The 26,551-nt window shown below is 39.8% G+C and overlaps 1 protein-coding gene across 1 annotated transcript in view; it reads right to left on the bottom strand.

Moving 5' to 3' along the window:
* Positions 1-26,551, bottom strand: part of LOC145401614 (uncharacterized) — a 100,576-nt gene that overhangs the window by 38,965 nt on the left and 35,060 nt on the right. Inside the window, exon 5 of the mRNA XM_080273810.1 lies at positions 19,219-19,542. Coding sequence (XP_080129936.1) covers positions 19,219-19,542 — 324 coding nt within the window. The remainder of the gene's footprint in view (positions 1-19,218; positions 19,543-26,551) is intronic.

Below are 26,551 nucleotides of genomic sequence, written 5' to 3'. Positions count from 1 at the left end.
ACACTGGCAAGTACAATACCAGGAAATAGTAACAAGAAAACGAAGACCACTATCAGTTTCACCAACAACAAAGACGAACTCTCTCAGCCCCATTCCTCCCGCAAAATAATAATAAAAGTAATAATAATAATAATAATAATAATTTTTGACTCTGGTATAGTATATCTTTTAAAATGGGCTAATGTTCCCAAAGAGAGGAGAGACAGTGAGATGGAAGGAGGGAAGGTGTCATGTTGGAAAAGGGGGAAGACAGTGAGGAGGAGGAGGAGTTAGAGAGGTCGTTATTGAGCAAGGTGAGACAGGCATGCAGAGAGAGAGAGAGAGAGAGAATTAAAGTGAAATGGGCAGCTAAAATTCTGGTAAACAGAAAGGGGAAATAATTATAAAGAGAGAGGGGAGGGGAAGAGCAAGGTAAGAAGGAAATCCTGTATATATATATAGTTATCAGAAAGAAAAATAGAGGTGGAAAAAAGGGGAGAATATAGAGAAAAAGAGGAAGAGAAAGAAGGGAAAGAATCAAGAGCAAAGTGGAAGAGTAGAAGAGAAAGGGAGAAAGAAAGCAGAGTGAAGGAAAATGAGAGAGACGGAGATAGACAGACAAACGAATAGGACAATGAGAAACGGAAACAAAGATAGACTGAGACAGATGCCAAAAACTAAACAGAATAACAACACAGTGGAGAAGGTAAATGAGACAGACAAATACAGAGAGATAGAGGCAAATGTGTTACCAATATTCTAGCATATAAAACATTAATGGCTAATTTTGTGCCGGATGAAAGAGGACCGCGTTGATATGTTTCAATTCGCCGTCATTCCGATGATACCACCAGTTATTCAGTAGGCTGGCGATAATCGAGCCGTTAATTATTACATCTACTGGATAATGTCTGTAAACCTAGATAGATAGATAGATAGAAAGATAGATAGATACTGATAGCTGTACCCAAACTCATCACATAGTTTTGCTGATATCTAGTCTTATCGCATGACCCAAAGACAAACCTCTTTACACATACGAGGTCTTTCCATGATTCTTGCCACTGCTAGACTATTTTTCTTATCTTGGGGCAGACTTTTCTCATCGTAGGCGTTAGATACACCTTTCTAGTACCTCATCACTGCTCGGGGGTTCTCCTATGTCCACTTCGGCCGTCTGGAGATAGCAGGAATAAGATATAATATTCATCATTGAGGTGAAAAGGTTGTCAGAGTTATATATAATTTCCAGCTTTAGTTTCGGGTGTCCTATAGTACTTTCACCATCACGTGGCCTAGATTTTTGTCGATTTGCTGCTTAGTCTACGAAAATCAAGAGACAGAAAAAGATGTTGTTGTGGCTCCATATCCTTCCCATAGTGCTTCTTCGTGACTCTCACCATATTCTAGTGTAAATATGTTGTTACAGTTCCGCATTCAAGAGCTTAAAGTTGCCACATCTCCATCTTCATTGCAGAGTTGTAAAAACAGATTAACGCCAGATTATGATGCTGGTCACGAAGAAGCTCTGTGGAAAGGATGTAGAGTCGTAGCATTGTTTTTCTGCCACTGCGCTACGTTAAATAAACGGCAAAAGTTACGGTGAAAGACCTACAGCACGCGGTATCCGATCAGAGAGCTGCTTTATCCGATGTCGTGCTCCTGTTGTCCGTTTTAGTGGGATTTTTTTTCGGATTGTAAGTCTCAGCACGTATGCGTTCCTCTCTCTCTCTCTCTCTCTCTCTGCCATGCCTTTTCTCATTTCCTCTCCATTCTCCCGCCCTTCATTTCTTTTACCTCATTCTCATATTATTTTCCATCTTTCCGTTTCCCTCCATATCAGGAATTTAATATTTGCTCTCTAGCCTTATCTTCAACAACTATAATACTTTTAACACTTAACTTTATGGAAAGTATTCACCTCGTCAGTACGATGATGCCTCTTATATTCTTTTTTATTTGTTGCCTTCAGACGATTTTATTAAGCGTTGGAGAGATTTTTTCGGGAGGTTTAGATGTAGCCTTCACTATACCACGTTCACGCTAACTTGGCAAAGATCTCAAACCCATTTCAGCCCATTTTTTTTTTTTTTTTTTTTATGCGAGTAAGAATGAACCAAAGGCCAAGTGTAGTCAGGGTGGAGGCTTGATTTGAATAGTGACCAAGAAGACTCATTCCTAACCCCATTTCAGCTCAGTTAGTGGCCAGGTGTAGTCCGATTTGAGGGCTGATTTGAGTAGTGACCAAAGAAACTCATTCAAATCCCCTTTCAGCTCAGTTGATGGCCAGGTGTATTCTGATTGGGGGCTTAATTTGACTAGTGACCAAGGAGACTCATTCGTAACCCCTTTCAGCTCAGTTAATGGCCAGGTGTAGTCAGGGTGGAGGCTTGATTCGAGTAGTGACCAAGGAGACTCATTCCTAACTAAGTCTCATCGAATATCATGCACCCACGACATGCTGCAGTTGTTTACCCAGTTCCCTCAGATAAAGACAAATTCGCTGCAATCCCTTCACTTCAGGAGGTCATCTTTTAAATACATTATAAATTCTGTTCGATGGCTACGAAAAAACAAAAGTAAAAACTAAAAGTGTAATTTTACTGAAAAAACTAAGAAAAAAATGCAATGGATATGATACGTGAAGAGAAATTAATATATATTTTAGGTATTAGTCTAGAGACAAGATGAAAAAATGAACTACAGTTGAATTTCGGTAATATCATCATTATCATCATCATCATCATCATCGTTATTATTGTTATTATTATTATTAATATAGGGATTATTATTATTTTCACCATCATCAGCAGCAGCAGCATTGTTATCATCATCATCATCATCATCATCATCATCATCCTATCCTAAGGTGCGGTGTGGTTAATTAGCAAATGAATAGCGAGAAAAATAACAAAATGTAAATCCACGGCCTTATCCAGGATTAATGTTCAAGGGAGGATATTGGATAATGATTAGCCGGGCCGTCGCGGAGGGGAGGGGAGGGGGGAGGGGGAGGGGGATGGTAGTTTGGGGAGAGGGGAGGGGGATGGTGATTGGAGGAGGGGGGAGAGGGATGATAATTGGGGGAGGGGGGGATGAGGGGAATATGACGCGATACGCAATTAATACCAGCTCGCACCCAATGATTTAATGTACGTAAAAGCGTATACACCTTGGGACAAAAAAATTATACTTGCTTCTACGCAGTCTCTCTCTCTCTCTCTCTCTCTCTCTCCAATCAAACATTCATTAAAAACGCGAGTGATAATTGTGACTCTTACGTATTTATTTATAAGCTAATTTCAGAGCTGAGAAAGAACCTTATTGGACAGTAATTACGTGTGATTAAGGAAGATGAGCAATTACTTTAAGGAGAGCAGTTAATTAAAGAACATTAGCTTACTGAACATTTACTAGTCATGAAAATATATTAACCCAACTAACATAACCACGATTGATTGATAATATGTGTATTTTTTTAAAGTATAAATGTAACGTTTTACCAGTATTCTCCAGCAAATTATTTTTATTATTATTATTATTGTTAGTAGTAGTAGTAGTAATATTATTATTACTATTATTATTACTATTTTATTGTTGTTACGTTATTATTATAATTCTTCTTCTTCTTATTATTATTATTATCATTATTATTATTATTATTATTATTATTATTATTTTTATCATTATTATTATCATTATCATTTTAGTTTTTTTTTTTCATTAAGGATACATGAAAAATTAACTGGTGAAGGCATAATCCCAGGTTCGACGTCGACTGACAGGTGGCAGGTTGAATATCTAATTTAATTATAACAATCATCATTCCATATAATCCATCAGTGAGTCTTAACCCCCACCTCCCATTAGTACTCGTGAATGACGCGTATTTTACTACAGTTGGTTCAGTAATAGTACCCAAGTGGCAATATGTGAAAGAATGTAACCCATTTTTCTCATGTGTGTGTGTGTGTGTGTGTGTGTGTGTGTGTGTGTGTGTGTGTGTGTGTGTGTGTGTGTGTGTGTGTGTGTGCGCGCGCGCTTTATCAACACATAACTCCAAGGAAAACAAAATAACGGCCTGCAACTTTCCTCATACAGTACCTGGGATCCCGAGGTACTGTAATTAACTCTGCCTCCCAGGTGTAAGGGGAAGGGGGGCGGTTCTCAATGACGGAGTGAAGTTAGGTGGAAAAGTACCGTAGACTTAATTTAATCTATCTTGCGGGAAATTAGTGGGATATGGAAGGATGTGAGAATTAGTGGGTACAGGGAGCTAAAGGATACACACACACACACACACACACACACACACACACACACACACACACACACACACAGAATGTGAAAATGATAAAGAAAATGGAAAATCGAGGGACAGGATACAGAATCATAATCCAAGTCTGAGAAGCAAAAATTAAAGAAATTTTGATGAATACGTGATTTACGGCTGCTGGCGAAAGATTTAGGAAGGAAGGAGGGAGGGAAGAAGGAAATAGTAAGAAAGGAAAGAAGGAAGGAACGAGAAAACAAAGTAGGAAAGACGGAAGGAAGGAAAACAGGAAAACGGAAATAAGGGAGGAAGGAAGTAAGAAAGGAGGAAGAAGGAAGGAAGAAAGCATGCAAAAAAATCAAGAGAAATAGGAAGGAAGGAAGGAAAGAAGACAGGAAGGAAGAAATGAAGATAATAGAGGAAAAGAAAGAAGGAATGGGAATGAATAAGGATAATTAAATAAAAACATGGAATATAGCAAAGGAAAAATGAAAAGAAATGAATGAGCGAAAGCAGAAGGCACAACAGACAATGGAGAGGAAATTTTAGCATTAGAAGGAATAGCAAAATAATTATCTGAAGGAAATAAGAAGGAAGTGGAAAAATAAAAAAGGAAGAAGGAGGGAAGAGCGAAGAAAGGAAGGAGGAACGAAGGAATGGCGGTAAACAAGGAGAAAGATGGAAGACAGAGAAGAGATAAGAAGGAAGGAGGAATATGGAAAAAGAGGTAATGGAAATCTGACTAGAAACCTCAAACGCGGAAAGAAGAACAGAATTATGAAAACTGTGAAGGATAAGGGGAATTTAGCGGAAAATAAAGTGAATCTATAGACAGCAAGAGTTAAATACGAAGGACTACCTCGATTTCAACCAATAAGAAATCCTGAAATATTAATTCTTTTGGGAGATAGCAAGAGTAAAAATAAATGAATATAAAAAAATGGAATAATAAAGTCCAGAACAAAAACAAAAATACGAAAATGCAAATACAACATCCCAGCAAAGAAATGTCAAAAATCTAAAACCTCTGAAGAAAATAAATTGAAAAAAATGAACTTACCAAATATAATCAGCAAATATAAAAGCGCACGAAAAGAAAATCAGCTAAAGTAAAAGCAAGCTAAAAGATAATCAGCAAAAATAAAAGCTCACTAAAAGATAATCAGCTAAAATAAAAGCTGGCTAAAAAATAATCAGCAAATATATAACCTTACTAAAGAAAATCACAAAAATAAAAACTCACTAAAAGAAAATCAGCAAAAATAAAAGCTCACCAAAAGATCAGCAAAAATAAAAACTCACTAAAAGAAAATAACCAAAAATAAAAGCTCACCAACAAATGAGCCAATAAAAAAAAAAAAATCGGGTCAAGAGAAGAAAAAAAACTCAAAAGAAAAACCTCCCCAAAAAATTACTTTGGAAAACAGATTCATAAAGGCAAGAGCATGAAAAAAAAAACTACCCAAGAAATGATGGATGGTGTGAGAAGATAGTAGAGAAGAAAAATACCAAGAAATAATGGCATGTATAAAATAGGAATCACTACTTCGAGTTCAGTAATCGTCAAGAGATAACAAGTATACCGTAAATTATTAAAAAATCGTCCTCGAAATAAAAAAGGAAGATAAAGAAATGTTAAAGCAAGATTCCTCCAAAGATATAATTAACTAAAATCAAAGAACACAAAACAAATTCAGTAAACAATAAATGCACAAGAAATATCTTCAAAAAAATCATTACCTCACCATGAATGGAATAACAGTAAAAGCAAGGAATATATCAGCAAAAAATAAAGCTCCATCTATGACCTACTCGGCAAAAGATAAAATAAAATAAAATAAAACAGACAGCCCAAAACACACGGACAGTAAAAGAGAATCAGGAGAAAAAAATAACACTTACACTAGAGGAACTCAGACATGTAAAACAAGAATAAGATTAAGAAAACTGCGTAAGATAAAAGATAAGATGGATGGCGGAGGGAAAGTTAGCGGAGACGAGCGCATTTTAAAAGGTGGCGAATCATGGCGCGTGTGTAAGAGGTACGTGGACGATTTGTAAGACACTTGCCGGAAATAGGCTGGAGAGAGAGAGAGAGAGAGAGAGAGAGAGAGAGAGAGAGAGAGAAATATAGATTGAGTTGGTATTTTCATGAAGGAAAATAGAAGAGATTTTTAGAAGTCATTTTGTCAACGGATTGTAATATTAGCCGGTTAGTTGGTTAGTTATTTTCCTATTGGTTTATTTATTTATTTATTTAGTCGTTTATTTATTGATGAGAAAATTTGGTTCTAGGTAAATAACAGCGTGGATCAAGTTTCATTGCCCATTGACAATTATGTAATCGCTTTTTCCAGGTAATGTCTTTTTTTTTTTTTTTTCGATGCAGTGTAGTACTAGCTCTTCCCTTTTCTGCTATTATTAGGAAATTTATCTACTTTTTTACATATTTTCTATATTTTTTTACAGCATTTTTACCGTTTTTTTATGCACATACGAACACAAAAATATTTTACTGTTAATATATGTGTTAAATTTATCCCCCAGTGCCTCACGCCCACCCTGATGAACGAAACATTTGCCAAATTAATGGTAATTGTGGAAACTTGAGCGATCCATTTACTGTGTCCAAAAGATAGCGTTCATTTGCATGCTGTTCGTTCGTCAGCCCCTGCCCAAACTCGGGCTTTAAATTCTCAAAGAGAGAGAGAGAGAGAGAGAGAGAGAGAGAGAGAGAGATTAATGAAGGAGAGCAAGCACAAAAGTAAAGAATTTGCGGAGGAAGGAGGAAGAATCAGTGAATAAAACAAATGGCTTTAGAACGAAGAGAGAGAGAGAGAGAGAGAGAGAGAGAGAGAGAGAGAGAGAGAAGGGGGGGGAGGGCTGGGGATGAAAAATGAGCGGTAAAATGGAGAAGAGGAAAAGAACGAGGCAGAGAACTTGAGAAACAGATGGAGAACGATCTTGGAAAACGAGAGAAGTAAGAGGAGAAGGAAAGAAGGAAAGAAGTGGAACAAGATGAAAAAAAAAAAATGGAGGAGCGGAGGAAGTGAAGATGAAAAATGAAGGAGCTGAGGAGGGAGAGAAGATGAAGGATGAAAAATTATGGAGCGGATTAAAAAAAGATAAAAAATGAAGGAGCGGAAGAAGTAAAGGAGATGAATGAAAAATGAAAGCGCAGAGGAAACAAGAAGAGGTGAATGACATTTTGGGGACTTACCTATTCACTCCGGAGACGTGGTGCTGCAGAGGGACGCCTTCACGTGGTGGCACCGACATGACCGGACGGTGGAGCTGTCAGATCATACAAATGCTCCTCAGTCCCTCCTTACATTTGCAGGTATCGGTTCAGATGTGAGTTGCAAAGTATATGGGTAAAGAGGAGGGAGTGTGTCCCAATAAAGAGGAGGGAGCGTGCCACAGTAAAGAGGAGGGAGTGTGTCACAGTAAAGAGGAGAGTGTGTGTCAGAAGCTGTCAGAATAAGAGAAAAGACGGGAAATTTCTTCGAGCAGGTGCGTAGGTGTTAGAAGTGGATGTCAGAGGATGTCAGAGAATTTATCAGAACACGTGTGCAGGTGCGGGTGTCAAAAGGGTGTCAAAGAAACTACAAGAATAGGTGTGTCATGTCACAGTGGGTGTAGAAAGGGTGTCAGAGAGTTAGTGCAGGAGCAGATGTCAGACCAGGTAGTACAGGTGTCAGATCAGGTGTATGGGCAGGTATCAGGGAACAAATGGAAGGGCACGTGCCAGATCAGGTGTGTGTGGGGAGGGGGAAGTGTTGCTTGACCCACGTGTGAGACTAGAGGCGTGAGATCAGGTGTAAGGTCAGGTGTGTGGCCACGTGTCAGGTTAACAAGTAGTAATTGCAACGATAGACACATAAAAAATACTCATTAAAAAAAGAGAGAGAGAGAGAAAAAACATTTACCTCGGAGCAGCACCATTTTTACCGTTCTCTCTCTCTCTCTCTCTCTCTCTCTCTGAAGGAACTAAAAATTCTCCTGCTGTCTGTCTGTCCCCATGCAGCGATAACGTATTTTAATGACATCGAAAAAAATCCGTCAGCAGCATATACAAACGAGATTAATTTAGCTGTAATAGAAACACACACACACACACACACACACACACACACACACACACACACACACACACACACACACACACACACACAACCAGACAAATAAACACACAGAGACTACACGTGCAGACACCCACGCTCATGCTAATGTACACTTACCTCAGTGCCATCCATTTAATTAGAGAGAGAGAGAGAGAGAGAGAGAGAGAAAGAGAGAACTGTATTTATTGTGACGATCATATAATTTACAAACCATCTATGCACCACCGAATACATTATTTCTCTGTATAAATAAAACAATGGCAGTATTTGTGTCACATCTGGCATTTTCAGATCATCTCACTGGCAACTTATAATCCAGTGATAAAATTACCCAAAGAGACAGTTTTTATTTTTATTATTTCACAAAATACGGTATCATATTTCCCCTCCCTGTAAACACTCATGGATTTTTTATTTATTTATTTATGTATTTTTTTAGTTTTGCAGGATTATTGGCATTTCATCTCATCCAACTGTCAGCTCTTCATTTATCCATAAAAAACAAAAACAAAATTACAGTGCAGTGTTACTTTGATCTCTTTAGTGTGTGTGTGTGTGTGTGTGTGTGTGTGTGTGTGTGTGTGTGTGTGTGTGTGTGTGTGCGTGCGTTTATAGCATTTTAGCATCTTTAGTACCGGTAGTTTCAAATTATCGAACTGATTTTTCTCACTGATCATAAATTTATCTTATGAATTAATATAACATTTTTCCATGTCATGTAAACACTCATTAACATTATTTTTTTGTCATTTTTACATCATTTTAGTAGTTGTTAGTTAGATGATTGGCAATTTTTCATTCATAATTAATTACCTCCTCCCCCCAAAAAAAAAGTAGATATATTTTCTCTATAAAATCGTCGACTTTTTTTTTTTATAGTAGTTTTAACCCCTTTCAGTGCGATGACGTCATTTATATATTGTTTTAGGGACGATTTTATTCATCTTTTTAGGGAGGATTTCTTATAGCGGAGTCATTTATAGTCATTAGAAGACCCTTGAGTACGATTATTTTTTATTATTTTTTATTATTTGTATTGCTTATTCTCAGTGCCATCAAGTTCCTTTATTCGACGTAGGAAAGAATAACGATAATTTTCTTTTCTTTTTTTGGTTTCGATCAAAAAATAATCATATTAACTTTATATATTATAATTTTCTTCCAGCACAAAATTCATCGAGTTTCTTATTAGAGTCCTGTTTGGCAGTTTCGGATCTTTAACATTAACAGGCAATCCTTCATTCTGGTTTGGATCATAAAATCACCAAAACAGCCCCATATTTGATGCTCATAATGCCATCAACATTTTTCTTTTTTCTTTTATTTTCCGCAGCATCTTAGTTGTTTCAAACCATTCAGCTGACAAATATTTTTCCTCACGAGCATAGAGTCACGAAAACAAGCATTATGCATACTTTCCCGGTGCAAAATCTTCTCGACTTCCTTTTAGCTGTATAATAATTTTTGATCGTTTCAATACGTACTTTTTTTTTTCTTTTTTTTTGTAATATCATACTTGGTAGTTTCATCCAGTTCCATCTAACTCTGATTCCAGTTACAGTCGCCAAAAACATCAGTTCTTTCCCGTTCAGTCATAGAATCATCAGAAACAATCATTCTTTCTAGCTGAATTACAGAATCGCCAAAAAACAGTCATTCTTTCTAGTTCAGACTTAAAATCGCCAAAGCAGTAGTTCTTTCTAGTTCAGTCACAGAATCGCCAAAAGCAGTAGGTATAATTTTTTCTGTGCATCATATTTCTCAAAATTATATTACCATTAATACCAATAGATCACCTAACAAAAATTTCTTGAATCAGACCACGACTCAGTGTTTTATCCTCCCATCCTTCGTAATCTCATTAACTCTCTTCCTTGTCTGTTTATTTTACCTATTGCACTTATAAATTCTCTTGAACCATGGCCTATTTTGTCGTCGATTGAGGAGGTTCCCTGACACCTTTTCCTTAGCGATTTACTTTTGGGTCTGGCTGGTTAATATTCCATTGGACGTTATGCATTTAAAGCGAGGCGATATTAGAAGAATTTTCGTAACGCAGAGGAGAAGAGTAAGGTGTAATAAACAAAGTAAATCGCTAAGGAAATATTTATGGACCACAGTGTTATATCGTCTTACAGGCATTTCTTTCTTGTTTTTGACGACCAGTAAAATTGAGAGAAACAACACTATGTCCTCGCTAATACCAAATATAGAGAAACATATGAATAAAATAAAATTAGTATATCTTATGCTCGTGTTCTGTTTATATCATCAGGTGTTGAAATGTCCCTGAAATTAACAAAAAGTATGTATCAGTGAAAAGCATTATAAAGAGAACTAAAACGCCATGAGCTTTTCCCATCATCAGGTGCTCAAATGTCCGAGTTGGAAAATTTTGTTGCCATTCAGGCGGGGGAACTGGAGGCACCTGCAAAGACCTTAGTTATTTATTTATTTATTTTTTTTAATTTACCTCTCCACTTCTAGCAAAAACTCCACATTTTCTCGTTTCCTAGGGAGCAACACACACACACACGTACACACGGACACACATGCACACACACATAGGCGACACATATACTGACACATACACATTTGCATACATGGATACACATACTTGCATACTCTTACATGGTCAAAACTCTCTCTCTCTCTCTCTCTCTCTCTCTCTCTCTCTCTCTCTCTGTCTGGCGAATAAAGGCAAAATATTCCGTGCATGCTTTTTTTTCTCTTGTGTGATTAACTCTTGCAACACGTGAATAAGCCATGTGAGGCGGAATTTATTGTTATTTTTCCCGTATTATTTTGGCACCAATTTTTTCACGTTGAGCAAAAGAAAAAGAAGTATAAGATTTATCCCCATCATTTGCGCCTGTTTAATAAAGACGATCAATTATTTTTCTTTTCGTTTTATCATGCATTGGTTTTATCGTCTCACAGATTATAACTTTTTTCTAAACTCTCCTATATGTTTTTTTTTTTTTATTATTAGAGTTGCCAGACGACGTTAGGGTTCGGGAGCATGTCCAGGAGTGGATCTGTCCGTCTGTCTCTCATTAATGATATTTAGATGCGAGGTTATACACTGCCTTAGACTTCAGAGATTTTACTGAAGACACCACACCATACCACGCCAGACACCACACCATACCACGCCACGCCACACCACACCACACCACACCACACCACACCACACCACACCACACTACACTACACCAGTCCACTCCACTCCACTCCACCCCAGGGGCAGTAACGCAGGGGCCCTCAATTCCTCCATCTAGTAATTTTGAACTTGTTATTTACCTCTGGGATGGAGTTTCATAGTGGCAGGGTTAAAAACAGTCGCCGTTAATCCCTGTAGGGCGGTGGCAGCCTGTAGTTCTGTTCATGTTACATGTAAATGATTTAATTCAGCTTAAGGAATGTCTCTCGTGGAAAAGAGACAAACTGGTAATGATGTAAGAATGGAATTATATGGAACTCAGATTACTTTGCAAGGATGATGTCTTCAACTCCGCCAACGAAGCTGGGGAAGGTTATGTATTCACCCGTGTCTCTGGCTGGCTGTGTGTCTGTCTGTGGAAAAAATATCTGAAACAGCTGTTATTGGATTTCAAGAAAATATGGTGGATAGGTGGAGATTGGGTCAAAAGAGAGTTCATTTGATTTTGAGGTGGTTCCGGAACTGTATTGGGATGCAGGAATAAAAAAAAAAAAAAATGGTGTTGGAGGAGGTAAGCCTTCACTGGGATTGTGTAACGAGGGCAGACTTAGATCGTAAAGTTAATTACTTCCGCCAACGACGTTGGACAGATGTTGGCTTATAAGTCATAAATTATATTGGAGTTGACGGAGGTATGCGCTGTCTGAATACTTTCTAGTTTGCTTTGCGTTCTTGCTTCCCCCAGACGATTTCACTCAGTTCAGGGGAGACTTTTAGCATGCAGGTGTTACTTATCGCCTTCACTCACCCCATTACTATCAAAAATTTTCCCTAAACGAAAAAAAAAAATCATCCTCGTAGGGAAGGGATTAATGAAGCCATCCAGCCAAAAACTGTGACCCATTTAATTACATACAAATACAGCAATGGTTTCAAATGCCAGTTAGTTATTACAGTATTATGGACAACAAATATACTCTGTACATGAATCCATTCCATTTATCAACCTAAATAATAATACTAATGGTGTCCTCGTAATGAATGGGGGTAATTACATACCAGTACAGTTATTCAAAATGGACAAAAATACAGGGTAGTCCATGTATAACGCGCCCCTAACACTCCGTCGAGCGATTCATCTCGTGTGTTGCGGGGGCGGTTCAGTCGGCGGTATCAGTGCTTGTGCTTCATCATTTGTCCCACCGCCACACCCAAGCCCACTCCCGCGACACACAAGATACCGCCAAGTGAGTTTCTAGTGGAGCGCTATTTAAGGACCACCCTGTGCATTCATTCATTCATTCCATTCATCAGCATAAATGAAAATACAAAAAGACAACAGTGGACAGAGGGTAACAGATATATACCAACACAATTTTTCGATATGCCAGTTTGTCATAAGCAACATGAATATACAGTATAGTCATTCATTCATTCATTCATGCATTTACATCATTCATCGACGTAAAATAAAGGACATCATTGAGCTTAAATTAATAACTCCAGAATTAATGACTACATATCAGTACAAATTTTCGATATGCCAGTTAGTTATTATGAACAACGGTTACACATAGAGTCATTCACCTCATTCACAGAGCTAAAATATGTATAACCAGCAGACAGAGTGTTGTGCAATATTTTAAAACTAGAAACGTACAATGGGTCATATTCTCGTCTGTTTAAGAAGCTTCCTGGCCCTTTCATATTTATTTTGTTGTTGTTGTTGTTGTCGTTGTTGCTCCTAAATCCCCAAAAGTAAAAAAAGAAAATAAATTGCCGGGACATTTTATTTTTTGCCTTTTTAACATTTTTTTTATTTCATCTTAATTTCTTTCTGTCACCTGGCTGCTGTTTTCGATTAAGGAGAGATTTTTTTGAACTAGAGAGGTTAGATACACCCTACATTGACCCCTTCAGTAAACGAGGTGTCCCCTGAACCTGGATAAAATCGTGTAGTGTTAGTAACAATAAAGCACAAGTCACGGTAGTAACAGTAAATTTTAAGTCACCATAGTAGACAGTATAGTAAAGACAGTAATAATAATCTTTGTATGTCATTTATGCAAACTATATACACGTTTTAAGTGGTATAAATTTTCATCATAGAGAATTTCCAGCTGTCCAAAGCGATGTCTGTTTAATTCATCATGTTTTTATCCTTGGACAGTTGTTTTTTTTAACTTCTGGGGAAACCTCTCGAAGCAAAGGGATGAGAATTTTATATATGCAAAAAATATCTAAGGAAATTTTAGAAAATAAAATATATGTAAAAACCTCAAAGTGGAACCAGTGAGCCTCCAGATTTCTCGCAAATATGACCCAGCACGGCATTCTGTAGTCAAATTAGCTCTTTACGTCTAACATTGCACGTACAGTAGGCTACACGGCAGAAGAGTACGTACAAATTACGGAAAGATTTTTTTTTTCCAGTAAAGTTGTTTTCCATGAAAATCGTAGTTGATCCATCTTTTTTATGCATTTTTTTTTTTTTTACAAAGGATTTTCTTTCCTAGGCAAAACTTGATGAGTTTGGAAATGTCAGGCTCATATTTACATAAAAAGCTATATATGTTTATCTAGCATTTAATTTTCTCCTTTTACTATAATTCTTCCTCAAAATTCAGTCACTCTGTAAATGTCTGTTATTTACATTCAAGTTCTTCCTAACAGAAGGCCTTTACATGCAACTTTTCGGCACTGTTCACCAAACCAAAAATTACATTTATTCTCATTTCTAACACTTACTTCTTCACTTCCAGCAATACAACGTCTCTGTCAGATAATCTTTTCCATCTACCTGTCTCGCATTCATCTCAGTAATTTACCATTCATTTACAGTTTTAAAAATCTGTTCCAACTTTTCTACTTTGTCCTAAGCATACTGTATATACCTAATTCCTTTCTGTTATATACCCGTGTATGTGTGTGTGTGTGTGTGTGTGTGTGTATATATATATATATATATATATATATATATATATATATATATATATATATATATATATATATATATATATATATATATATATATATATATATATATATATATATCATGCTGCAAATACTTCAAATACTTTACCTATCCCCCACCTCATCTCTGCAGCATTTGTATACAGTATTTTTTCCATGCTCTTTGATGCTCTTCTCGGCTAAATGTTTACAATTCCATTTCCAGACGACAAGAGCACCGCAAAAAAAAAAAAAAAAAAAAAAATTGGCTCCCCTCTTGATCCCGGCAGATTTTTTTTTTTTTTCTTTTAATTCTTTCAACTTGGTTCGTAAGCCGGGCGCAAGAGCCAATCTTTGCTGGCTTCCGTCCATACTGAAAATTGAAATGAGAGAGAGAGAGAGAGAGAGAGAGAGAGAGAGAAGGGCGAGGGGGGGAGGTAGGCTGTCATTAGGTAACAAGATTACAGTATGTTCAAAAGACGAGAGTTCACAAAAAATTTAACAGTATGTCAGGGTATGTTTAGCTAATTTCTCTTTCCTTTTTCTTTCCCCTCCCTCACCCACAATCCACATTCTTCGTCTGTCTGTTTTTTTTCAGCCCTCTCCCCCTCTCTTTTTTATTCTCTCCCTCCTTATCTCACTCTTCCATTCCCCCTCTTTTTCTCCCGTCCAAATCCTTCCTTTTTTTCTTTTTAGGTTTTCTTTTCCTTGTTTCTTTCCTTCTCCCCCTCTTCCAATCCCTCCTTAATCCTCCCCTCCTTCGTTCCTATTCTCACTCTTTTTCGCCTTCGTTTTTTGTCATTGCTCACTTCTTTGTCTATTCTTTCAACTTTCTCACCTTTATCTTTTTTTCCTTCTTTTATCCTCACACCTGCATCAAAAATATTCAGTCCTGCACCAGTTTTATATATTTATTTACTTATTTATATTCGTGGGGGTTGCACAGAATTTGTCCAGCACTACCACAGTCAGTGAATACAGTACTTAATGTTCCTGTTGACTTCTTAGCTGTTTCACCTCGTTTCAAAAATCTGTAAGAAGGGATCATTAATTCTCATTCCTTCTCTTCTCACAACAACGTCTCTCTCTCTCACGTCTCTCTCTTTGTAGCTCGTCTTTTTATGTTTATCTTTCGTCTTTCTCCGTTTTTGTAGTTCACGTCCATTAATTTTAGGCCGCCTCTCAACACAGGAGATTTTCTTTTAGCTACTGTCATTCGTTTTCTTGTTTACTCTCATCCTTTTCCAGAACGTCTCTCTGAACAGTACGAATAACGTAAACTTTTTCACATATGTTCGTCTTTAGTCTGATATTCTTGCCAATGTTCATCGATTTCTAGATTGCCTCTCTAAATAATACCATAACCTCTTTCTCTTACATTCGTTCACAGTACTATTTTCATTTGAACGTTCATTAATTTCCAAACCCTATTTCCTAACGGTAACGTACGGCCTTGCTTTTATTTTCGCTCACAGTCCGATTTGATGCCCACGTCCCTAAAGAGTCCTGACCTAAACTCGTCACTGTTTCTCGTTCGTGATCCCCAGGAAATCCAGACATTGTTTATCATTCCTTGCATTGGTCTTCAAAAATGTCTCCTTGATTTAACTTTGCTGCCTCTCAGCTGTCGTCATTAGTCATAACTTTGTATTTCTTAATCAGGCCCTTTTTCCACACACAATCTTTTTTTTTTTTTTTCTTTATCCAAGTCTAAAAAATCACAGTCGTAAATTTTCTGTCCTTTATATGTTGTTTGATGTGCTGTTTCTGCCTGTATTTTAGAGAGAGATTTTTTTCAGTTTCCTTCACAACACGAGTTCACTTCTCTCGCGTCTTTTTTCGTATTCCATTCTTTGATTGCCACTTTCACTCGGGTATCTGGTTGTTCTGACCGCCCCCCCACCCCACACACACACACAGCGTCACGTTTCTCTTTTCCACATGAACTTTAAAATCTCGGCCATTTCTGTGCCACCAAACTCCCGGTCACTTTACTTGCGTCCTGTAATGTCACGTTGTTTCTTTACCATCAATTCAGTGTCCTTTTTCCTTTGTTTATCATCATCATCAGTCTTCGTCACACTTTTTCCTCTACTTTACGTTCAAAATGTCTTATCCTTTGTTTTCCGGTACAGTATCATTCTTTTTCCTCCTCTTTTTTTTTTTTTTTACCATCTCAATTATCATTTTATTATTTTCCGTCGTCATTTTTCCCCCCATTCTTCTTTGTTCGGGTTCATCATTCTTCTTCCTTTCTCAGTCTCTCACAACACCACATCATTGCTTTCTACCACATTCTTTTCTGCCAAACGACCAGCATTTCACGGTGGTATTCATTTATTTATTTATATATTTATTTTTTCTGCACGAGTGGCCACAATTTCCCGTTATCTCTAGGGAAATTATTCGGACGATAATGTAGCGCACTTCATCTCTTTAAGATGATGAAGTGCACATGATGCCAGGTTTCCCAAAATAAAAAAAAAATGCTCATCCACCGAGTGCGTGAATAACTGCCTGTGTCTATTCCCACCTGTATGTATTCCTACCTGTATTTATTAGTAACTTATGTATTCCTACCTGTATGTATTCCTTCATTTTCGTAATAAATAATTGGACTAGAGGGTAACAGGACTTTGTGGCCATCGTGTACGGCTGCGATGGATGGTTCTTTAGCATCGTCTGGAAACAATCGAAACTTAGTGAAACCCAGCAAAATTAAGCCAATCATTTTCAAGCTAGGTGAATGGGTTGTAATCTCGAGGCTTCATCAGTTCGGAAACCCAGATATGTAAAGGGATTATTGACCGCAGCTGTACGTCATTTTATATCGTATTCTCGTGGGGTTAGGAGGCTATTCTAATATCTTTTCCTTAGTGGTATTTTCTGCTTTTGGTTTTTGTTGCTGTATTGGATGTTGTTTATGCATTTGATTATATGTCAGTATTAAAAGAAATCAGCATCAAGATCAACTCCCAGACCTCTTTTCCCACGTAGGTATGAAGTGAGGTTAGATCTAGAGAGCAAGAAATAAAAGACACAGCCGGAGTATTGAACGGTAAATCGACAGCATAAATCCCAGTTGGAAAGCCTCTTCAACCGACGAGAATACAGGCTTTTACGTTCCTTGGCTTGACCTCTCTATCCGAACCACGAGTCATCAATTTTCGATACTTCTCCCCCCACTTCTCAGTCTCTCACAACAAGAACAAATTTAGCGTTTGTTCTTTCTCTGCTGGTACGTATAATATTCCAGCGTTTCACTCCTCTCCCTCTAAGTGTGCCACATCAGCAGTACGAGTACAAACAAAAGTACCGTTCGTTCCTTCTGTGCCACGTATTGTTATCCAGCTTTTCGATCCCCATTCTCTACATCTCTCACAACATCAACAACACCGTCATTTTTTCTGTGCTCCGTATCATCAATTTCCAACGGTACAATCCCCTCTTCTGAGTCTCACACAGCAAAAACACCAACAAATGTACCCTTCGTTCTGTCTCACCCATGTATTTTTTTTTTCTTCAGCGTTTCACTCCCCCCTCTCTCTCTAAGTCTCTCCCAAGAGCAGCATCAACAAATGTACCTTTCGTTCTTTCCCAGCCACGTATCATCCATTTCAGACGAGTACCCCTGGTCAAAAACAACAACTTCCAGCTCCAATTGGCGGCTAATGGAGCGGGATGGAGCTTACTAATTGCACCTTCAACGCGTCGCTCTCAGGGGCTGTTTTGACATTTGGCTGTGTTGGTTGTGATGGACGATGTAGCTAGTGATGGTGGGGAGAGGAGGGATGGCGAAGAGGGCGAGGGGGAAGAGGGACGGAGGGAGGAAGGAAGAGGTTGTTGAGTGGAGAGGAGAATAAATCGAGATGAGTGAGAAACCCGAAAGGATGGATAGAAAAAGAGTGGTGGAAGAGAGTGAGCAGAGTGTGACGTGGGAAGAAGAGAGGATGCAAAAATGGAATAGATGAAGTAGAAAATGGGGAGGAAGGAAAGAAGATGAAAGATGAAGAAGAGAGGCGAGAGAAAGAGGAAGGGCGGAGAGAGGTCGAAAAGGATACAGACAATGCAGAAGAGAAGAGAAGGAAGGACAAATAAAAAAGAAAGATTATTTGGAATTGTTAGCTGGATGGGACTGGGTGTGGAGGATTGAAAGAACAGATTGAGGAGGGACGGGAAAAGAAAGAGAGGGTAAATGGGGAGAAGAAGAGAGAAAGAGTGAAGGGAGAGAGAAGGAAGGCTTCTGAATATTCTGTACGGGATGCGAGCTTGAAAGGTGATTAAAGGTTCTTGTTTCCCACTTGCAAGACTCTGTGGATGGCCGTACGTTTGATAGTTTTGGATTTTAGGGTGACTCTGATTGTAGTTAGAGTTGCAGATCTGACAGTGTTGGCTACTGTGGTGATTATGGTTGTGGTTGCGAGTGAGATGGTCATGTTGGTAGATGGTAGTGTCCACGTGGGAAGAGTGACTGTGACTGACATGTGTGTGATGATTAAAAAAGTTGAAGGTTTCCCAATGCTGATAGTTGTAGCAGTGATCATAGTTGTTGGCAAGCTTATGGGAGTGATTTCGCCCGTCTGTTGTTTGATGACCGTGGTGCAGTGCGAATTGGCTTAGGCTCTGGTGCATGTGGTTGTTTGGAATATTACTGCGGCTACGTTGATGCAGGCGACTCGTATTTTGCTTGCACCGATAGCTGTAAGCATGGCTTTGATCCTCGTGACCTCTGTGGGTAATGCTGTGAACACTATGCAGATTGTGGGTGTGGTTGTGCTCTCGTTCATGGGCGTGGGTGCTGGCGTACGTGTGATTGTGGGTGTGGGTGCGGCTATGACTGTGTTCACGTTCATAAGCATCGGTGTGGCTGCGCTTTCTTTCGTGGGTGTGGGTGTGAGTGTGAGTGTGGGGATGAATGCGGGCGTGGGTGTGGGCGTGAGCATGGCGTGGAGCGAGGAGCAGGGCCAGCACCACCAGAAGGCTAACCCAGCAGAGCGAGGGCGGCTCCACACGCCTGCATGACCCCGTGTGCATGGCCGCCGGGTGCTCATCTGAGGGAGAGAGAAAAAAAGATAAGCTGGAAGAGCGACTGAGAAATGGCGAAAAAAAAATAGAGACTTTTAGTGAAAGCGTATTGATTCCCTGAAAACCATCCTTTTTCTTCTCCTTTACTGATTTAATTTATAACGTGAAAAATGCTTCCAAATAATAGCCCTTTTTTCCGATCTCTACAGAATTATGGCACTGCACTGTTACTCGGTTATTTCCTTTTCTCTCTTTTCTTATATTCATTCACTCCCTGTCTTTCTTCTCAGGGATGTTTAGCCTACTTGAAGGAACCCCCTCCTTCAATCCCAGATACGCCCTTGTAAGAGCAAAGGGGGCGAGGGGAAGGGGCACTCTCTCCTCTCCATCCCCTTGAGAACATGCAAGGCCCTCATATTAATACCTTCTCCTTCTTATAATTAGACAGGTCTTGTGACAAATGGAGACACTCAATCCCTCCACGCACCTAGGAGACACAGTATAACAAATGAACGTCCCCTATATCATTAAGAACTCTGACATATAGGAGAAACACTCTGACAAATGGAGATGTCAGGTAGAATCAAAACAACACCGCCAGTATAGTGCAGGTTCTTCGTTCGTGCCTCTTCTTACGTCCTTCAGTAGGTCGTGGATGCTTACCTGAAGTGGAAAGGAGATTGATGCGAAGGAGAGAGATTAGGTGTGGAGAGAGAGAGAGAGAGAGAGAGAGAGAGAGAGAGAGAGAGAGAGAGAGGGAGACTCAGAAACAATAGCAAGAAAAATGGATACAGAAAAGAAGACACGAAGAAATTTGGAGAAAGAATAAGTTGGACGAGAACCAGTCGAAAAAACAGAAAAGAAAAGCAGAGAAAATAAAGAACCAATGGAGGAGCACTGGAAAAAATGAAAGTTAGTTAAGAGAATGAAATTGAGAACTTTGAGATGAAAAGGAATGAGGAGGAGGAGGAGGAGGAGGAGGAAAAGAATGAGGAAAAGGAGGAGGAGGAAGGAGAAAGGAGAGATGGAGAGGAGGAGAAAAACATGGGAAGATGAAGGAGGAGGAGGAGGAGGAGGAGGAGCATAAAGAGAAAGAGGAGAGGGGGCAGAGAGAGGAGGAGGAAAAGGGGCAGAGAGAGGAAGAGGAGAAAGGACTGAGAGAGGAAGAGGAGAAGTAGCAGAGAGAGGAAGAGAAGAAGAAACAGAGAGAGGTAGAAGAATAAACGTGAGAGAATAAACGTGAGAAAACGTAAGAGATTAAGAAAACGACCACAACAAGAAGAAAGAGGAGGAGGAGGAGGTGGAGGACGGAAAAGAAGAAGAAAAGAAGAAATGATGGGAAGGAGGAAGGAAAGAATGGGTGGTCGTGTGGAGGCAAGAGAAATCAACTTTTACCCTCTGCTGGGAATTATAAGGAGAGAGACAGACAGACGAACAGGGAGGGGGGAGGGGAGTGTGGGAGATAGAGAGAGTGAGGAGATGGAGAAAATGAAGGGCAGCGAAAGAAAGGGAAATAGGAAGAGGGCAGAGAGAGAGAGAGAGAGAGAGAGAGAGAGCATAGGAAATCTGCTTCTGAAGTTAAGCATTCCACCAATAGACAGTGCACACATCTTCGCATATCACCGCTTGAGCACTAATACCCACCTTCCATACTGAACTCTCTCTCTCTCTCTCTTCTCTCTCTCTCTCTCTCTCTTCTCTCTCTCTCTCTCTCTCTCTCTCTCTCTCTCTCTCTCTCTCGTCAGCATAATACGGAATTCAACTCTATTCCTTTTCTCGCAACATCCAGGAATCGGGAACGCCACCTCCCAAAGAAAAAAATAAATTAAATAAAAAGAAACAACGGAACAAGAGAGAGAGAGAGAGAGAGAGAGAGAGAGAGAGAGAGAGAGAGAGAGAGACGTAAAGAAAAGCGTTAGAGAAAATGAAAAACAGAAATTTGACTGGAAACAAAAAAGGACGAAAGAAAAATCGAGAAGTGAGGGAGAAAAGATAAGTCGATGAAACTGGAGAGAGAGAGAGAGAGAGAGAGAGAGAGGATGACACTAGGAGGAAAAATGGAGCTGGAAGGAAAAATGGGAGGAGGAGAATCAGTCTGGAGAGGAGAGATAAATTTTCTCTCCTGGTAGTCATTATGTGGAGAGAGAGAGAGAGAGAGAGAGTAATGAAGGCTCTCTCCCCACCCTCCTCACCCTCCGGACATTAACCGTGATTGAGAGGCGGGAGAAGCAGCACCTTGCAACAAAAATTTTATAGGAAGGCTGGAGAGTGGTCCTCTGAAGTGAAAAATTAATCATGTATAATAGAAGTGTGCATAGTATTTTAGGTTCATGTGGTGCCTCAAAATGTATACAGTAATGTTTTCTTCTCTCTCTCTCTCTCTCTCTTTTTTTTTTTTTTTTTTTTTTTTTTTAAATCTCGTGAGGTATTTACCGTCCCATTTCTCTCCTTCCTCAGACGAGTTTCTTTACCACAAATAGAGAGAGTGAGAGAGAGAGAGAGAGAGAGAGAGAGGTTGTGAAGAGTTTAGTGGACTGATTCTAACCTTTTCAGTACAGACTCCCCAAACCTAACCAGACGACCTGGTTACATCAAGAATATTTCCTTTTTTTAGACGTCCTTGGGTTACCTCTCTGTTTCGAAGAAGCCTGTCTTAAGCTGAAAAACAAAAATAACAAGTGGTGAAGGGCACAACAAACCTCGCCCGAAAGCAGTTGTTTTAGTGTAGTTAAATACTGATTCCGTACTGTCATTTAGTGTCAGTAAACAGTTAAAGTAGCAACTAAGTTCAGTTTCAACTTGCCCCGTAAAACGCCTGATTAAAGTCTACGGTAATGGCGCAACTAACTTCACATTCAAGAACTCGATCTTTGAAACTCCATGGCCTTGCGTTTCACCTTTGAAACTTGAAGACGTTACCTCCACAGTTAAATCAGTTTCTTTGGGGACCACTGCACACATTACTTAGGTGTTTATGTAATTTCATTTGGCCGTTTTTCCGTAATGTTGCTAACAAAGAAACAAACAGACAAACAAACTCGACCAAAAACAATACCTCGCCGGACTCCGTCTCGGGCGAGGTAATCAGAAGGTACCAAAACGATAATGAGAATCACGCCGTGGTGGTTAGATAGTAAAGCAACGAATATACATACAGTGTAATTCCAGTAGAGTTGTTTAGGTAATATCATGAACTGTATATATTGTCTCATTTTTTGTCTGGTTCTTATATTCCTTTTACTCTAACTTGACCAAAAAGTTTCATCTCTCCATTTAGAATACTTTTTACTCTGACTACCTAAAATTGCCAGCCCTCCATCTTGATCACTTTTTAGTGTAACCTGACCTAAAATTCTTATTTGTCCATCTTGAAAACATTTAACTTTACCTAAAATTGCATCCCCCAGTCTTGAGTAATGGGTTGTAACAAAAGATATACCCTGGATTATGTAGGTAGTTACTAAGAAATGTTATGGAGAGGATATAGACATGTAGTATTATCTTATTCTACCACTAAGACACATGAACAAAGCTGCAAAAGGACGAAAATGTGGAAAAAAAAAAAATTCAAGTGAGAATGACAGTGCGAAAACTTCTTTACCATCAATTCTCTCATCTTAAATGTCGGGACCAACTGCCTAGCCTCAGGCTCCTACGCTCTTCATGGGGCAATGTAGGATTGGATGATGGATGGATAGATGGATCTATTAAAATGATGAGAGAGGGGGGCGTGAGCTGGGGGGCGGGCAGTGAAATGGCAGGAGACAGGGCGACATGGAGGCGATTTGCTTGTGGCCACCCCTTACGGGATTAAAGCTTCTAGCTATAAATAGATAAAATGTGACCTCATAACTTTCTTTGTAGGTAATGAGAAAAAAAAAAAAAATTTAACATTCCATTTTCGTTAAACTTCTTCCAAGATCATGATATCTTACTTAAGCAAAAGTGAGTTTCTTTTTAAGTAGATTTAAAGATGGTGTTGCAAGGCTGTTTTATAATGGCATGATTTTATCTTGACATGTATGTGAAATTACGTGAAACTTACATGATGAGAGAGAGAGAGAGAGAGAGAGAGAGAGAGAGAGAGAGAGAGAGAGAGAGAGAGAGAGAGAGAGAGAGAGAGAGAGAGAGAGAGAGAGAGAGAGAGAGAGAGAGAGACAGACAGACAGACAGACAGAGATAGAGACAGACAGGAATAGACAGACAAACAAACAGAACGGTAGAGTTAGCATGTAAAGAAACGAGAGAGAGAGAGAGAGAGAGAGAGAGAGAGAGAGAGAGAGAGAGAGAGAGAGAGAGAGAGAGAGAGAGAAGGGGGAAGGGAGATTAAATTAAAATGAAAGGACGACGAAACAGAAGATAAAAGACGACATGAAGAAAGAAAATGGCGTGGCAGGAAAAAACAAAATTAGATACGAAATAAGAGAGAGGCGGAGGGAACGTAGAGATAATGAGGGAGGGAGAGTGAGTGAAAGTGAGAGAGTAAGAGAGTAAGGAGGAAGGGAAGGGGGGGAGGAGATAATGAAGAAGCATAGTACGGTCGTGATGATGGGGCTTCGGATATGCGATGTAATGATAGTAATTTGGGTATAGCGCTAAGTAATATGCGGAGGGGTGAGAGAGAGAGAGAGAGAGAGAGAAAGAGAGAGAGAGAGAGAATGTGTGTGTAACGGGAGAAGGGGGTGAATGTCTAGTAATTTGTCAGTGGAGAAAAGAAAGGAAAATATATGTTTCAGAGAGAGAGAGAGAGAGAGAGAGAGAGAGAGAGAGAGAGAGAGAGGAAATATGGAGTAGATGAGAAGGAAATTAGGAAAAGCTGAAATGGAAGGAGGAAAAATGCAAAATGAAGGGAGATCTGAAGATAACGGGAAGAAGGGAGGGAGAATAAAGGAAGGAGGAAGAAAGAGGAGGGGAGGAGGAGGAGGAGGAGGAAGGAAGAGCGAATAAAAGAGGAGGAGGAGGAAGAGGGCAGATTAGGATGCAGACACAGGAGAAGGAAGAGGATAAATTAAGAAGAAACCAGAAGAGGAGGGAAGAGGGAGACGAAGAGGAGCAGGTCAGGGCAAAAAAAGGAAGACGTAGAAAAGCAGGAAGTAGGAGGAAGGAGGAGAAAAGATGGTGGGAAGAGAAGATAAAGAGGAAAGTGAGGAAAAAGAGAAGGAAGACGAAGACGAGGAAGACAAGGTGAAAAAGGGTGGGAAACGAGGAAGAAGTGGATACGAGGAGGAGGAGGAGCAGGAGCAGGAGAAGGAGGAGGAGGACGAGGAAGAGGAGGAGGAGGAGGAAGACAAGGTGAAAAAGGGTGGGAAAGGAGGAAGAAGTGGATACGAGGAGGAGGAGGAGGAGGAGACGGAGGAGGAAAGACACGAGAGGAAAGTGGAGGAAGGAGAAAAGAAAGAGAAGAAAGGAAAGGAGGAAGTAGAGGAGAGAATGGAAGGAAGGACAAAGGGAGAGAGGCAAACAAGGAAGGAAGAAAGGGGGAGGGAAGTAAGAGGGAGAGAAACTGAGAAGATAAGGAAGAAGTGATAGAGGAAGAGGAGTGGGGAAAAGAAAATAATTGAAGCAGATACGGAGAAAAATATGGGTTGAGAGAGAGAGAGAGAGAGAGAGAGAGAGAGAGAGAGAGAGAGAGAGAGGGAGGGAGGAGGGGTATTAGGATGCGTTTGTCTGGACTTTAGAGAATGAAGATAGGTTCTGCTCCGATAGTGACTCAGTAGGAGGAGGAGGAGGAAGAGGAGGAGGAGGTAGTGGAGGAGAAGTTGGAGGAGGAAAAGGTAATAAGCGAAAAACAGGAGGAGGAGGAAGAAGAGGGAAGGAAGGAATGAAGGAAAGGAGGAAGGAAGGAAGGAAGAGAAAGGGAAAGATAGAGGAGGAGGAGGAAAGAGAAAAATAGAGGAAGATTAGAAAAGAGATAGCGAGGAAGGAAAAAAAGAAGGAACAGTAAGAGAGAGAGAGAGAGAGAGAGAGAGAGAGAATAGGAGAGATGAAGTAGAGGAAAAAGGAGGAGGAACCGGACGAAGAGAAAAAGAAGAAAAGAAGAAGAAGAAGGAGAAATTACAACGACCGAGGAGAATAAGTGACAGTGGAGAGAGAGAGAGAGAGAGAGAGAGAGAGAGAGAGAGAGAGAGAGAGAGAGAGAGAGAGATTAGGAGGCTTAGCAAGAAGGAGGCGCGTGAGAAAAATGTGAGGAAAACGAAAAGAAAAAGAGGAGGCAGATTAAGAAACAGGCTGGAGATAATGGAGGAGAGTAAATTACGGAAGAGGAGGGAGAGGAGGAGAGGACGAAAATGACGAGGAAGAGAAGTCGAGAAGGAAGAAGAGGAAGGAGAAGAGAAAAGGGAGGAAGAGGAGAAGGAGGAGGAAGAACACGAAGAGGAAGAGAAAAGGCGAGAGAATGTGAAACTCAGGGAGGAGGAGAAGAAAGGAGGAAGGAGACAACTAAGAGGAAGAGGCGAAACGAGAGGAAAAGAGAATATGGAAGAAAAGAAGAAGGATATAAGAACAGATAAAACAATACTACAAGGTGTGGCAAGTTGAGGGCTCTTCGGTTAATGCTTATGGTGTGATGCGGTGCGGTGCGGTGAAGTGTGGTGTGCAAGGGTGATTTTATGTAGTGTGGTGTGATGTGGTGTGGAAGGGTGAGTTCATGAAATGTGGTGTGCTGTAGTGTAATGTGGTATGAAGGGGTGATTTTGTGGTGTGGTGTGGTGTGATATGGTGTAATGTGGTATAGTGTGGTGTGGTGCAGTGTGGTATGGTGTGGTGTGATGTAGTGTGGTATGGTGTGGTGTGGTGTGGTGTAATGTGGTATGGTTTGGTGTGGTGTAATGTGGTATGGTGTGATTTGGTGTGGTGTGGTGCAGTGTGGTGTGGTGTGTTATGGCATCCCTTAAGTCAGTGTTGGCTATGAGAGTAAACCACCGCACGTCCAAAAATCGCTAGTGAGAGACAGACGGACAAGGCCACTCTTGAAGACGCCACGACATCAAACAGTAAGAAATGTCAAGGAATGGGGAACGAAAAAGTAAAGAAATG

This window comes from Coenobita brevimanus, chromosome 6, assembly GCF_032717465.1.
Source record: "Coenobita brevimanus isolate Jiangsu-jjx chromosome 6, ASM3271746v2, whole genome shotgun sequence".
NCBI classification, from domain to species: Eukaryota; Metazoa; Arthropoda; class Malacostraca; order Decapoda; family Coenobitidae; genus Coenobita; species Coenobita brevimanus.
Note: the sequence above shows the minus strand (reverse complement) of the source record. Positions and strands in the feature narration are given on the sequence as shown.